This window comes from Topomyia yanbarensis, unplaced genomic scaffold, assembly GCF_030247195.1.
Source record: "Topomyia yanbarensis strain Yona2022 unplaced genomic scaffold, ASM3024719v1 HiC_scaffold_4, whole genome shotgun sequence".
Taxonomy (NCBI): Eukaryota; Metazoa; Arthropoda; class Insecta; order Diptera; family Culicidae; genus Topomyia; species Topomyia yanbarensis.
This window is the reverse complement of record NW_026683602.1, coordinates 1,391,142-1,404,236: the sequence shown is the minus strand read 5'-3', so window position 1 is coordinate 1,404,236 and position 13,095 is coordinate 1,391,142. Positions and strand designations below refer to the sequence as shown.

At 44.9% G+C, this 13,095-nt stretch overlaps 2 protein-coding genes across 2 annotated transcripts in view; both read right to left on the bottom strand.

Annotated features, from left to right (window-relative positions):
• LOC131695504 (myogenic-determination protein-like) overlaps positions 1 to 13,095 on the bottom strand; it is a 98,964-nt gene that overhangs the window by 41,582 nt on the left and 44,287 nt on the right. The gene's annotated exons all lie outside the window — the stretch shown is intronic.
• Positions 3,047 to 5,012, bottom strand: LOC131695502 (lysosomal acid glucosylceramidase-like). The gene is made up of 3 exons (XM_058984044.1): positions 4,806 to 5,012; positions 3,273 to 4,725; positions 3,047 to 3,211 (listed from the first exon to the last, which is right to left on the bottom strand). Exons 1-3 carry the CDS (start codon positions 4,885 to 4,887, stop codon positions 3,112 to 3,114), a joined length of 1,635 nt encoding a protein of 544 aa, XP_058840027.1. The 5' UTR covers positions 4,888 to 5,012; the 3' UTR covers positions 3,047 to 3,111.

Here is a 13,095-nt window from a genome sequence, read left to right as displayed (position 1 = left end):
AGTTGGTTATTTATGACGAAATGCTGGATGTCAGGGAGTTCAATTTTTCGAAGACTGATTTCTCTAGGCTTCAAAGATCACTGCAGGCAATTGATTTGTTAAATTCCGCGATCGATGTAGATGTTGCCGTAGAAAAACTTTCACTGGTCTTGAAACAGCTTCCCGCACCACGTCCCCGACGAAAACCGGCATGGTCCAATCGTCAGCTACGTAAGCTGATCGACAACTACTAATCTAGCCCAATTCACTTCGCTCTGTATTGAAAATATTGAAGTTGGATCTCAGGTCAATACTACGTATACACGGATCTCAAGGCTGAATTAGATCATGTAGATCACTCTAGTCTACTGGCAAAGAGAAAGCGGCTGGGCGCTTCGTCAAATTTCACAGGGTGGCTTAAATCATATCTCGTAAATCGTTCTCTATCTGTACAATTAGGAAATAACGAGTCATACAGCTTCATCAACTGGTCGGGAGTGCCTCAAGGGAGCAATCTAGGACCGTTGCTTTTTTCGTTGTTCTTCAATGACGTTTGCTATGTTATACCTCCAGGGTGTAAACTTATATACGCTGATGATCTCAAACTATTTCTCATTGTGCGTTCAATAGAAGATTGCGTGGCACTACAGCGACACTTAGATGCTTTTTGTAATTGGTGTAGTCGCAACTTATTGGCTGTAAACGTGGCCAAATGTTCCATTTTATCTTTTACTCGCAGAAAAAATCCAATACTCTGGAGCTACACCATTTCAGGGGAATCGCTAGGGAGAATGACAGTTATCAGAGACCTCGGAGTACTCCTGGACTCACAACTGACATTCAGAAATCATTACTATCATGTTATAGCACAGTCAAATAGAAATCTCGGTTTCAGTATAAGAATCGCCAAAGAATTCACTGATCCATATTGTTTACGGGCACTCTATTTTTCACTAGTTCGATCTGTCCTGGAAGCTTATACAAGCCTTTGGATCAACCGAATAGAAGCAGTGCAGGCAAGATTCCTCCGTTTTGCTCTTAGAACTCTCCCATGGCGTAACCCAGCAGAGCTACCACCGTACATCGATCGCTGTCGTCTGCTCGATATGGAAACCCCAGCGAAAAGGCACATTTAGAGCAGTATTTGTTGGGAAGATATTAACTGATCAAATAGATGCTCCAGATATCTTCTCACAAATAAAAATCAATGTGCTCCCGAGAAATCTCAGATTGCATAACTTCTTAAGACTGTCGCGCACAGAGTACGGCCAGAATAAACCAATTAGGGCGATGTGTAATGTTTTTAATATTTTTATGACCATTTTGACTTTTCCTGTATCTTGTGATGTTTTCAAGAATAGACTAAGAAGGTTGAAGGTTAGATTTTAAGATTCCATTTTTTTAATTTTTGTTCTTGCAGTACTGTGTACTATGTGATTATGTTTAATTGTAGTGTAAAATCATTGTAATCAGGTGTGAAAAATTTGAAAAGATGATTGGTTTTTACGCCCATTTGAGGATTGCTTCTGAAGTATATCCTGGGGCCCTATTCTCACAGTCACGTCACGTAGTGACTAGAACAAAATTTCCTTCCAGTCACTAGGTGACGTAACTGTGAGGCCCCTGAAATGGGCTTTTTCCATTCTAGAAACACTTCATGTAGACCATCACAGGTCAGATGAAAAATAAAAATAAATAAAATAAATTTTAGATGCCTTTGGCGGGGACCAAACCGGTCAACAGCACGCTACGGGCCTGTAAATAGGATGTCCACTCTGAAAAACAACCATCTTTCACTATACATTAAATCGATAAAAGTAACGTAGTGTGTCCCCTGGACTCAACAGCCAAATGATACATAAATTCCACAGATTTAACAACCATTATTACTAAATCTTGGTGAAAAAATAAAACATTTTCCGAAATCCATCCCATAAATACTAGAAACCTGCAGCGGACGGAAAGAAAGGCGAGAAAAACCTGATACAAGCGTACGATCGTAAAATATGAAGATCGCGCGCGTCAGAAGGCAAAAACAAGCAGATCACACAGCAATCTTCTGAGTAGTTTTTTCTTTCCCCCTCCCCTCATCCGTTCCATTCACTCCACCCAGCACGGGAACAGTAGAGCATCACTAATCCTTCTCAATTACATTCAAAATACACCCGACGCGCCTATCGAAACCCATAAATTCTTCGAAATGATATCTTTATTTGATGACCCGGTTCCTATTTTTGTTCCTTTGGAGTATATTACTAAATCTCTACACACAGCAGGCGTTGAAGGGAATTGCGGTGACGTCACATTTCTTCACTTTTGAAAGTAAACAACCAGCCTATTGAATCTGTGAGTCCGGTTTGAAAAGTAAACACATTTGTGCTCATAATCAGTTATTATAATTTATGGACCTCTAGGGAGGCCATGAAAAGCTCATTTCTCCAACGGGATATTTCCGTAAGCCAAGTCATTTTGTCACACCAGACAAGACTAAACAAGATACCGCCTATAACAGATTGCCCTAATGCTTTCACGTCCAGATAAATCGCCGCCATCTGTCACCGGGCCGATCAATCGAAAGTGATGCGAATTGCGCTGGCAGCACACCTGGTGACGCGCCCCGGGTATCACCGTGTCACATGCTCTGTGAGCCGTCAGCTTGTCTGTCCGTCTGATGTTGGCTGCCATTGCCATGGTAATGGCAGCGGAAATGTTTTAATTTCATGAAAATGTAGTTTTCCTTCCAGACCGACCGGAGCGGCGGAAAACCGATCCCAGCGGAAGCGAAGGCATCAGACGAGAGGAGGCAAAACATGTTCACGCATGGAAATAGACCGTGACAGTTGCTCGTCTTTGTGTCTCCGATTGCATTACCCTTGACTCGGCCCAGATGATCCAGAAAAAGGCAGACGACGACGCGATGGGAAGCGGTTGTTGTTCGCGTTCCTGAACGTGCCAAATCTTTGTTTATGTACGACGGGATTATCCTACACGTTTCGGGGCTGGAGAAAGAATGCACGGCTCATTTGTTGCATAAGGTTAGGGTCGAAGGCTGACGAATAGTTCCGAGTCGAACGAAGGCAGGCGCTCATTTATTGTTTTTGTTTCATTTACACAAATTTGTCACGGCTTCAACTAGGCGTACAGAATGGAATGTACTGATTTGGGTGGAAGATGCAGTTGAGCGACTCCTCGTTCCGGGTCCTTGATTATCACCTCGCAGGAACTGGATTTCCTGCAAGCGGAAAGAATCTTATGTCGTTTGAATGTCTAAAAATATACGAAAAACTATTTACTTGTTGTAAAACACCAAAGTAGTCTTCTGATCCGGACGAGTAAAACCTACAACGATCACTCCCGAATCGCTACTGATAGTTTCGAACCGTGTCGAGCCCTCGGTGATGAAGCGGGAAAAGTGTCCTAATCCATAGAAAATCGGCTGCTTGTAAGCCTCCTTACCAGATGTTGCGTTTACAACAACAGCGCTCTCAACATAATTCTTAGCATAGTTTGGGCCACCAATTTCATTCAGCAGTAGATTCCAGTCGATCCATCCGTGAACGCTGTGCTGTAGATCCTGCAAAATGTACGTTATGTATGATTCAGCACGATCCCACGAGCCAAGGATCGGTCCATGAGTTTGGAACGGTTTATCACCAAGCGAAGCTTCCGTGTTGAATACCAACTTATCCGGATATAGGTGAGCTGCCTGGTCTAGCAGCGCCGGAGGCGTAACACCATCCCAGTACCAATGGACAGCTAATCCGTCCAGGTAGTTCGTCGCATTGGGGTGACCTTGGTTCATCTGGGAAAACCACCAAGGAAACGTGTACCGCTGATCGTCTCCCGAGAATAGTTTAACGTTCCGGAAATATGAATTTTTAAGCGTCGGTCCAAGATGTTCGCCTACCCATTTCCCCTGACTGGGAGCCGTCCAGCCAAGACTCATGAACCGTACAAACAAAAACCCGATCACCGCATTCATCGGTTCGTTTCCAGTGGAGATCGCCCAGTAATTCAATCCAGCGTCTTTCGCCAGTTGTAGATACTTGATATGATAATCGGCCCAGGTTTGGTAGTACTCCGCTTTGAGTCGACTGGAACCACTCCAATCATTGTTGGATTTCATCCACCTCGGTGGACTCCATGCCGCACCCATAAACTTGATATCGTGATTATCTGCGACATCCATCAGTTCTTGTATTTGCGCGATCTTACTCGTGTCTCGCTCATCCAGTACCGTGAAGTTCGTCAACATGGGATCGTCCACCGGCAGCTCATTATACGCCCACGGTTTCAAATCAAAATCACAGCCCCCAATAGGAATCCTCATCAAGTTGTACCCGATTCCAACCGTCTTCGAGTAGTACGATCGGTACAAACTCTTTCGCAGCGCTGGCTTCAATTTCCCGAGATTATAGGAAACCGCTCCGGTAAAAGCCCCTCCAAATCCGACTACAGTCTGAAACATCCGCCGACGATTCAACTGAATCGTAACGGGCCTCGTACTACGTGCAAACCGTTGCTTCGGTACAGGCTTCACCTCCGGAATAAAGTCCGCCTCCGACGCATTACCAAACCACCCGCGAGACTGTCCAAATCGTACACCATCCCGGCTGCTTGACACCAGCAAAAACTCGCCAACGGTGATCGGTTCCTCGAACTCCAACGTATCGCAGTAGGTCACATTGCAGACACACACCGAACCGGTTCGGTACTGACGTAACGCACATGGGACCGACTGCGCCACTGAAAACGAAAACACACAAATGATCGTCGCCGGTTACATCACTGTTGCAGGCTCGAAAACAAAAACAATAATAACCTACCCGAACATTTTGCAGCCACGATCAGGTAAAGCAGGGCTACTACGATCAAGTTCATGGCTGCTCCCGCCACGGCTGGTAACATATTTCGACTTGTTGTCTCTTCCTACTGTCAATGCCACAGCGCAGATAAGAGAAGCTTGTTTATAATAAAGAACTACACACAGCACGATACTTATTCACACAAGCACGGTACGGTTCCAACTGCGCGACTTCGGTGCGGTAGTTATGTGGGCTGACCCCCGTATCAATTTGCTGGCAGCAAGTCTGCGGGGAAGCCAATCAGTTGAAAGAGAGTGAGAGTGTGTATGAAAGCTATCTATTATAATTCACTAATGGTCAACGTTCCAAAGCAACGCAACGTGGAGAATGCGGTGGAAAGAAATGGCCTACTGCGCTGGACGATACATCAGCTTTCCGTCAACGTCACCGTTCCGTCGGGATAAGTTTAATACTTTTCTCTTGTATCCGTTCAAACGTGCCGTACGTCAAAACGTTCCGTGCCGTTGATGTTGTGTGAATGCTTTTATTTAACTGCATGTAACTAATCTTGACGTTCCGTAGCGGTCACGGAATCCTGATGTATCGTGTGAATCGTACTTTATGGAGTATTGATAATAACTGATATAGGTACAGCGGAAAAATGGCGAAACATTTTATAATACGACGCTAATATGTTTTTGTCTTTCTCAATAGAAAGGTATTGCAATTACTCTGAAAACCAACATATACCATTCGATTCAGTTATTTTTTTATCTTAAAATACGTTTATTTAGGCCCAAATGCTGTAGCTTAACGAGGCCGATAATTCATTTTTTTTTATATTACATGTCACATGTTAGTGGGGGAAGGGAAAGCCGTATTTAGGGGCGGCTTGCTCCCCTCTTATGTAAGTAAAGGACAAAGGTAGGAAGTGGGATACATATTGTGTAATTGACATCGTCGTTTGCTGATTGATCATTGTGGCGGATATGCACACTTTGTTGTAGTGTTGTAGTTTCCAGCCTGTAATCGCAGGGGCGAGGGGAGGGTCGATATTTCGGATAATTATTGGCACTCTATATCATCTGCATGTGCGGTATGTCATGATGTTCTGGATAGACGGTTATCAAGAAGAGTGTGCACCGAAGACTCGTGAAGCAATGCCATATTGTAGATACAGGGATAGGTTGGTGAAATTCTACTGTGAATGAGAGAGGGTAAAATGTATTAAACTTGGACATCAATGGTTTTCAAAAAGATATAGATAAGAAAAATATAGGGGTGGTCACGGCTTGCCAGGACGTCCCGGACTGGCACATAGGGTGATCTACCTCGGGCCCGAAGGGAATCTATTAGTTGGGACCTGGCAACACAGTACTCTGCGCACAGCCAAACAACATGCTCGATGTCGTGATAGCCGTTCTCACAAACACAATGATTATTTTCAGCAAGCCCTATACGACGGAGATGCGCGTCAAACGAGTAATGGTTGGACATGATCCTTGACATCGTACGAATAAAGTCCCGGTTCACATCCAACCCCTTAAACCAAGCATTCGTTGATACCTTCGGGATAATGGAATGTAGCCACCGTCCCAGATGCCCATTGCTCCATGAGGTTTGCCAACTATCGAGCGTCCTCTGACGAGAGATACTGAAAAATTCGTTGAAGCAAATTGGTCTTTCGTAAGTGTCGCCTTCTAATGCGCCCACCTTGGCTAAAGAGTCCGCCTTCTCATTGCCCGCAATAGAACAATGTGACGGGACCCAAACCAAGGTAATCTGGTAAGATTTTTCAGATAAAGCACTCAGATATTCCCGTATTTTCCCCAGGAAATACGGTGAGTGCTTTCCAGGCTTCGCCGCACGGATGGCCTCAATGGAGCTGAGACTATCCGAAACGATGAAGTAATGGTCTGAGGGCAGGGTGTCAATGATCCCGAGAGTATACTGAATGGCAGCTAATTCTGCGACGTAAATTGAAGCAGGATCATTGAGTTTGAATGAGGCAGCAAGATTTTCGTTGAAGATACCGAAGCCTGTGGACCCGTCGAGAATTGATCCGTCAGTGTAGAACATTTTGGCGCAGTCGACTTGATGGTATTTGTTATAGAAAATATTTGGGACCACTTGTGGGCGAATATGATCCGGAATTCCACAAATCTCTTCCTTCATGGATGTATCGAAAAATACAGTTGGATCAGAAGTATCTAAGAGATGAGCACGGTTGACGTTATATGTAGATGAATTGATGTTCTGTGCCATGTAATCGAAGTACAAGGACATGAATCGGGTCTGAGAATTAAGCTCGACAAGCCTTTCGCAATTTGCAATCACCAATGGGTTCAGAATATCGCATCGAATGAGCAATCGATATGAGAGGTCCCAGAATCGATTTTTCAGCGGAAGAACGCCCGCCAGCACTTCGAGACTCATCGTATGGGTCGAGTGCATGCAACCCAAGGCAATACGCAAGCAACGATACTGGATTCGCTCCAGTTTGATGAAGTGTATGTTCGCAGCGGAGCGAAAGCAGAAACATCCGTACTCCAACACTGATAATATCGTTGTTTGGTACAACCTGATTAGGTCTCCTGGATGGGCACCCCACCATGTTCCAGTTATTGTACGGAAAAAGTTGATCCTTTGTTGGCACTTCTGTTTCAGATACCTAATGTGACATCCCCAGGTACCTTTAGAGTCGAACCATACCCCGAGATATTTGAATGTTGAAGCCTGAGCAATAGTTTGACCCATTAATTGAAGCTGTAGTTGCGCTGGTTCACGCTTTCTAGAAAATACGACTAGCTCAGTTTTCTCCGTGGAGAACTCGATACCCAGCTGGAGAGCCCAAGCAGACAAATTGTCCAAGGTATCTTGCAGTGGTCCTTGCAAGTCGACGGCTTTAGGACCTGTAATAGAGACCACACCGTCATCTGCAAGCTGCCTTAGCGTGCAGGAATTGACAAGACATTCGTCAATGTCATTCACGTAAAAATTGTAGAGGAGAGGGCTTAGACATGAGCCCTGGGGAAGGCCCATGTAGCTAAATCGTGATGTCGATAAATCGCCATGCGAGAAATGCATTTGTTTTTCAGACAACAGGTTTAGCAAAAAGTTATTTAAAATTGGCGAAAGACCATGCTGGTGCAACTTCTCATAAAGAATGTTGATCGAAACTGAATCGAAAGCCCCCTTAATATCCAAGAATACTGATGCCATCTGCTCTTTGTTAGCATATGCCATTTGAATTTCTGTTGAGAGCAACGCAAGGCAATCGTTCGTCCCTTTGCCTTTGCGGAAGCCAAATTGTGTATCTGACAGTAAGCCATTTGTTTCGACCCAATTGTCGAGCCGAAACAGGATCATTTTCTCGAACAACTTCCGGATACAGGACAGCATTGCGATCGGACGATACGAATTGTGGTCGGAGGCTGGTTTTCCTGGTTTTTGGATGGCGATGACCCTCACCTGTCTCCAGTCATGTGGGACAATGTTACCCTCAAGAAACCTATTAAATAAATTCAACAAGCGTCTTTTGGCAGAGTCTGGCAGATTCTTCAATAAGTTGAATTTAATTCTATCTGGCCCCGGGGCTTTATTGTTACATGATAAGAGAGCAAGTGAGAACTCCACCATCGTAAACGGTGTTTCGTTCGCGGTATTGTAAGGCGACGCGGCGCGGTAGATTTTCTGTGCCGGGGCGGAATCCGGACAAACCTTCTTGGCGAAATCGAATATCCAACGGTTTGAATATTCCACGCTCTCGTTAGTACTGTTTCGGTTTCGCATACGTCGGGCCGTGCCCCAAAGAGTGCTCATCGATGTTTCTCTTGTTAACCCGTCGACAAACCGGCGCCAGTAACTGCGTTTCTTAGCTTTCATTAAATTTTTCATTCGCTTTTCTAATATCGCGTACACTCGATAACTAGCAACTAACCCGTCGTTCCGGAAAGTTTTATACGCGGCAGCTTTCTCCGCGTACACGTCTGAGCACTCTTTGTCCCACCACGGGTTGGGAGAACGTTTTTGGGTGTTCACGTCGGGTACTCGTTTCGTCTGAGTTTGAATCGCGCTATCGAGAATCGAGTTGGACAAAAACTTATATTCTTCCTCCGGGGGAAGTATCTGTGTTGAATCGATAGTTTTGGATATCTCAGCAGCGTAGCTCTTCCAATCAATGTTTCGTGTGAGGTCATAGGGAACATTGATTGGTGTCGATGGTCTTGAACCAGTGGTGATTGCAATTACAATTGGTAAGTGGTCACTACCGTGGGGATCAGATATTACCTTCCACTTGCAATCTAACCGTAGTGATGTCGAGCATAAAGATATGTCCAGTGCACTTGCTTGCGCAGGTGGTCTAGGAATTCGTGTCATTTCCCCTGTGTTCAGAATTGTCATATTGAAGTTGTCACAAAGGTCTTGAATTGTCGAAGATCGATTATCGTCGTATAGACAGCCCCACCCCGTACCGTGAGAGTTAAAGTCTCCAAGAAGCAGGCGGGGCGAGGGAAGGTGTTCAATCACGTTGGAGAATCTTCGATATCCCATCATGGCCCTAGGAGGAATGTAAATAGAAGCAATGCAAAGATCTTTGCCTTTGATTGTTGTTTGACAAGCGACAACTTCAATGCCTGGCGTCGAAGGGAGGTTGATTCGATTGAAGGAGTAGCACTTTTTGATCCCTAAAAGTACCCCCCCATATGAGTCTTCTCGATCCAAGCGGATAATGTTAAAATCGTGGAAGTTGAGGTTTATATTAGAAGTTAGCCATGTTTCACATAGGGAAAATGCATCACAATGATTGTAATTTAGCAAGTGTTTTAATGAATCAATTTTGGGGATAATACTTCTGCAGTTCCACTGTAAAACAGTGATCAGATCCCTGATTCCGTCTAATAAGTTAGCCATCGAAGGATACGATCGCTGTAAGGAGGGGCCATTGTTCAGTCAACTGTTTTAAAAATGTTCTTACTGTTGGTAGAATAGCAACCAGCAAGCTTTTCATAGGATCGGTAATGTTGAAAGCTGTGAATATCCAGTCCACAATGTCAGAAAATTTAAGGAATCCCGTTTTAGGTTGAGTTTCTGACTGTAAAATTGGAGCACTTGGGATTTTTGGTGCCCCGGGGAGTGCTGGGAACTCCTGGTTGTATCTCAATTTCCCAAAACCAGGAGGTATTATCTTCGGATTTGTACCAGCCCTTCCAGTTGATGAATTATTTTTATTTTGTACCCTTGTTTGGGACAACCTAGGACCCTTACGAGGAAGTTCAGGTGAGTTTTGATTAGGTCTTTTCCTAGAGTTTCCAAGCGGAGCCAAAGAATGCCCCTCGCAAGGGTCGTTAGAGGCGTTATCGTCAGTTGGCAAGAGAGCGAATGGGTTTTCGGAGATAAGTGGAACAGCTCTTTTAAGCATTTCTGCGTAAGAGCGTCTGGAGCGATCTTTGGCGGATCGCTTCAGTTTATCCGCGCGAAGTTTGTACGTTGGGCATGTCAAAAGTGCATGCGGATTCTCCCCACAGTAAACACACTTCTCAGCAGGGCTACTGCAAGTATCATCCGCATGGCGTTCCCCACATTTACCGCACCGTTGCTTGTTGCTACAGTAGGTGGCCGTGTGACCTAGCTGCTTGCAATTGGAACAATTCATGACCCGCGGTACAAACAGGCGTACAGGTAGACGAGCTCCTCCCACTTCAACGTAGCTCGGAAGTGCAGATCCGGCGAAGGTTACGCGAAACGAGTCTGATGGATAGTAATTACCATCTTCGATGGACTTTGAGTGCAATTGCTTGCACTCCAAAATCTTAACTGATTGAAGGTTAGGGTCCTTAAAGCGGCCAGCCCCATCATTCATCAGATCATCGACAGTTAGTCCCGCATCACTTACCACACCGTCGATCTCCACATCACGAGAAGGGATGTAGACGCGATACTCCAGCGTAAAGAGGCTATTTCTAACGATATCATTGGCCTGTTTCAAGTCAGTAACGACTACGCGCAGTTTGTCTGACTGAACCTTTTTAATCTCGGTTACGGCCGAGTAACGTTTTGTCAGCTCCCGTGCAACAGTTATGCTGTTTAACGGTTTATTTTTGGGCCGAAAGTATACCACCCAAGGACCAGCGGATCCATCCTGGTAAACCTTGACTCGGGGGGGCTGTGAGACATTGGGGGAAAGTGGGGGAAGTGGATCGACCATAACATTATCTGTCTCAGTATCAGATATACGTTCTTCTTCTTCATAATATTCCTCTTCGGAGGGTGATCCTTCTGTTTGTTCCATTTTGTTGCGGGAGCAACACGCTCGACCGCACTGTTTAACTTAAATCAAAATAAAAAATCAAAAGCAATAAAAAGAAAAAAATCGATAAGAAAAGTAAAAAACGAAACACTTCACCAGTTGGTTCCTGACGAGCTGGTAGGTGAATTGATCCTTCGTTTGTTTTATTCGTCACCCGCGTGACCTTCACACATTAGAGCTGATATAGCTCGTCTAAACAAAGCCGTCTTTCAGGCAAGAAAAATGTTTAGTAACGCACTTCACTGCACTACTTTAACTGATATCGCAGGTAACAATTATCACTCGCGGGACTGTTTATTAGTAATGCTTTACTGCAGCCTCTGCCACAGCAAGCACCTTCGTACCACCGAAAAAACTAAACCACACCGGAGAGAACAAAAAGCACTTGTTTCCCGGTACAAAGTTGGGTTACGAATGATTCGATTCAGTTCGTCGAGTGCGGCAAATGCCTGTGTGTTTATGTATCTGTGTGCGTGTGCGTCTGTGTGTATGTATGTAACAAAAAATCTGCGTCTGTGTGTATGTATGTAACAACTCATTTTCTCAGAGATGGCAAAACCAATTTTGACAAACTTAGTCCCAAATGAAAGGTTTATCATCTCCATAGACGTCTGTAAAATTTCGTACGGATCGTTTATATGGTTCCGGAAATATAGACTCAATCGTCCGGTAACATATGAAATCCCCATATAAGCCGGAACTCAAAATTATTCAAATTTAGTATCAGATTCACGGCTCGCGTGATCGTTCAGGATCACAAGCAAATATGTGAACGGTACCACGATGTATACACGCGAAGTCACATACACGCTAGCACACGCGAAAAACACGTTAACATATAAACGCTTGAGCTCCTCGCGACCACTCACGCACACCTACGCCCGCGATCTCGCAAACATTATTGCATCTCGGTGATAGTGAACGTCTTAACACTCATACATTCTCAAACGTGGTCTCAAGCGGGAACCTACAAAAACGGCCTCGCGCACGCGATCACGAATCGGTCACGTCCAGAAAAGCCTAGGTCCATGCCTTCAGCTGGACCAATTAAGAAAATACGCTCAAGCCTAATAGACAGCACGTCTCATGGCAACATCACCGGGAACCCTAGCGATATAGGGAAACCCACTCTCTGTCAGAATCTGAACCGCACACCGAAAATTTAATATCAGACTCATGGCTCGCGTGACCATTCAAGAACAAACGCAAATATGTTACAAAATCACGGCAGCATACAAATGTTTGAGCCCCTCGCGATTATCCAAGCAACCTACGATCTCGCAAACATGATAACACCCCGGTGATAAGGTGAACGTCTCAGCACTCATAAACTTACAAATGCGATCTCAAGCGTCAACGTCGGGCACGTCCGGAAGTAACTCCCATATCCACTAGACAACACGCTCAACGGCGACATGACCGGGTACTCTAGTGATATGGGGTAACGCACTCCCTGTCAGAATGTGATCCCTACACCTATCAACTAACTATCAGAATGACGGTCCGCGTGGCCAAATATGTGAAGGGCCACGGGGTGAATATGTGAATGGCCACGGGGCTATAAAATGGAATTTATACACGCGACAAGCACGTCAACATACTAACGCTTAAGCCCTTCGCGATCATCTACGTACACCTACCGCGATCGCGCAAACTTAATAACACTTCGGTAACAATGTGTATGTTTTTTTAGTTACAAACGTGGTCTCAAACGCGAACCCGCAAACGCGCGCGATCATGAATCGGTCACGTCCGGGAATCCACTAGACAACACATTCCATGGATACATGACTGGGAACTCTAGTGATATGGAAGCACCCACTTTCTTCTAGAATCTGACCCGATTATAAAATAGAATTTATACACGCGAAGTAACATACACGTTAGCACACGCGACATACAAACACACACGCGATCGAACACGTTAACGTACAAATGCACGAGACCTTCGCGATGCTACACGCGATCGCGAAATCTTCGTCCGCACATATCTAAACCGTA

Bases quoted from the DNA above. Each gene is read 5' to 3' on its own strand.
- LOC131695502 (XM_058984044.1), bottom strand. From the start codon at position 4,887: ATGTTACCAGCCGTGGCGGGAGCAGCCATGAACTTGATCGTAGTAGCC. The intron at 4,726-4,805 runs GTAGGTTATTAT...TTTCGTTTTCAG, and splicing joins CGTGGCTGCAAAATGTTCGG to TGGCGCAGTCGGTCCCATGT. The intron at 3,212-3,272 runs GTAAATAGTTTT...TTCCGCTTGCAG, and splicing joins ACTTTGGTGTTTTACAACAA to GAAATCCAGTTCCTGCGAGG.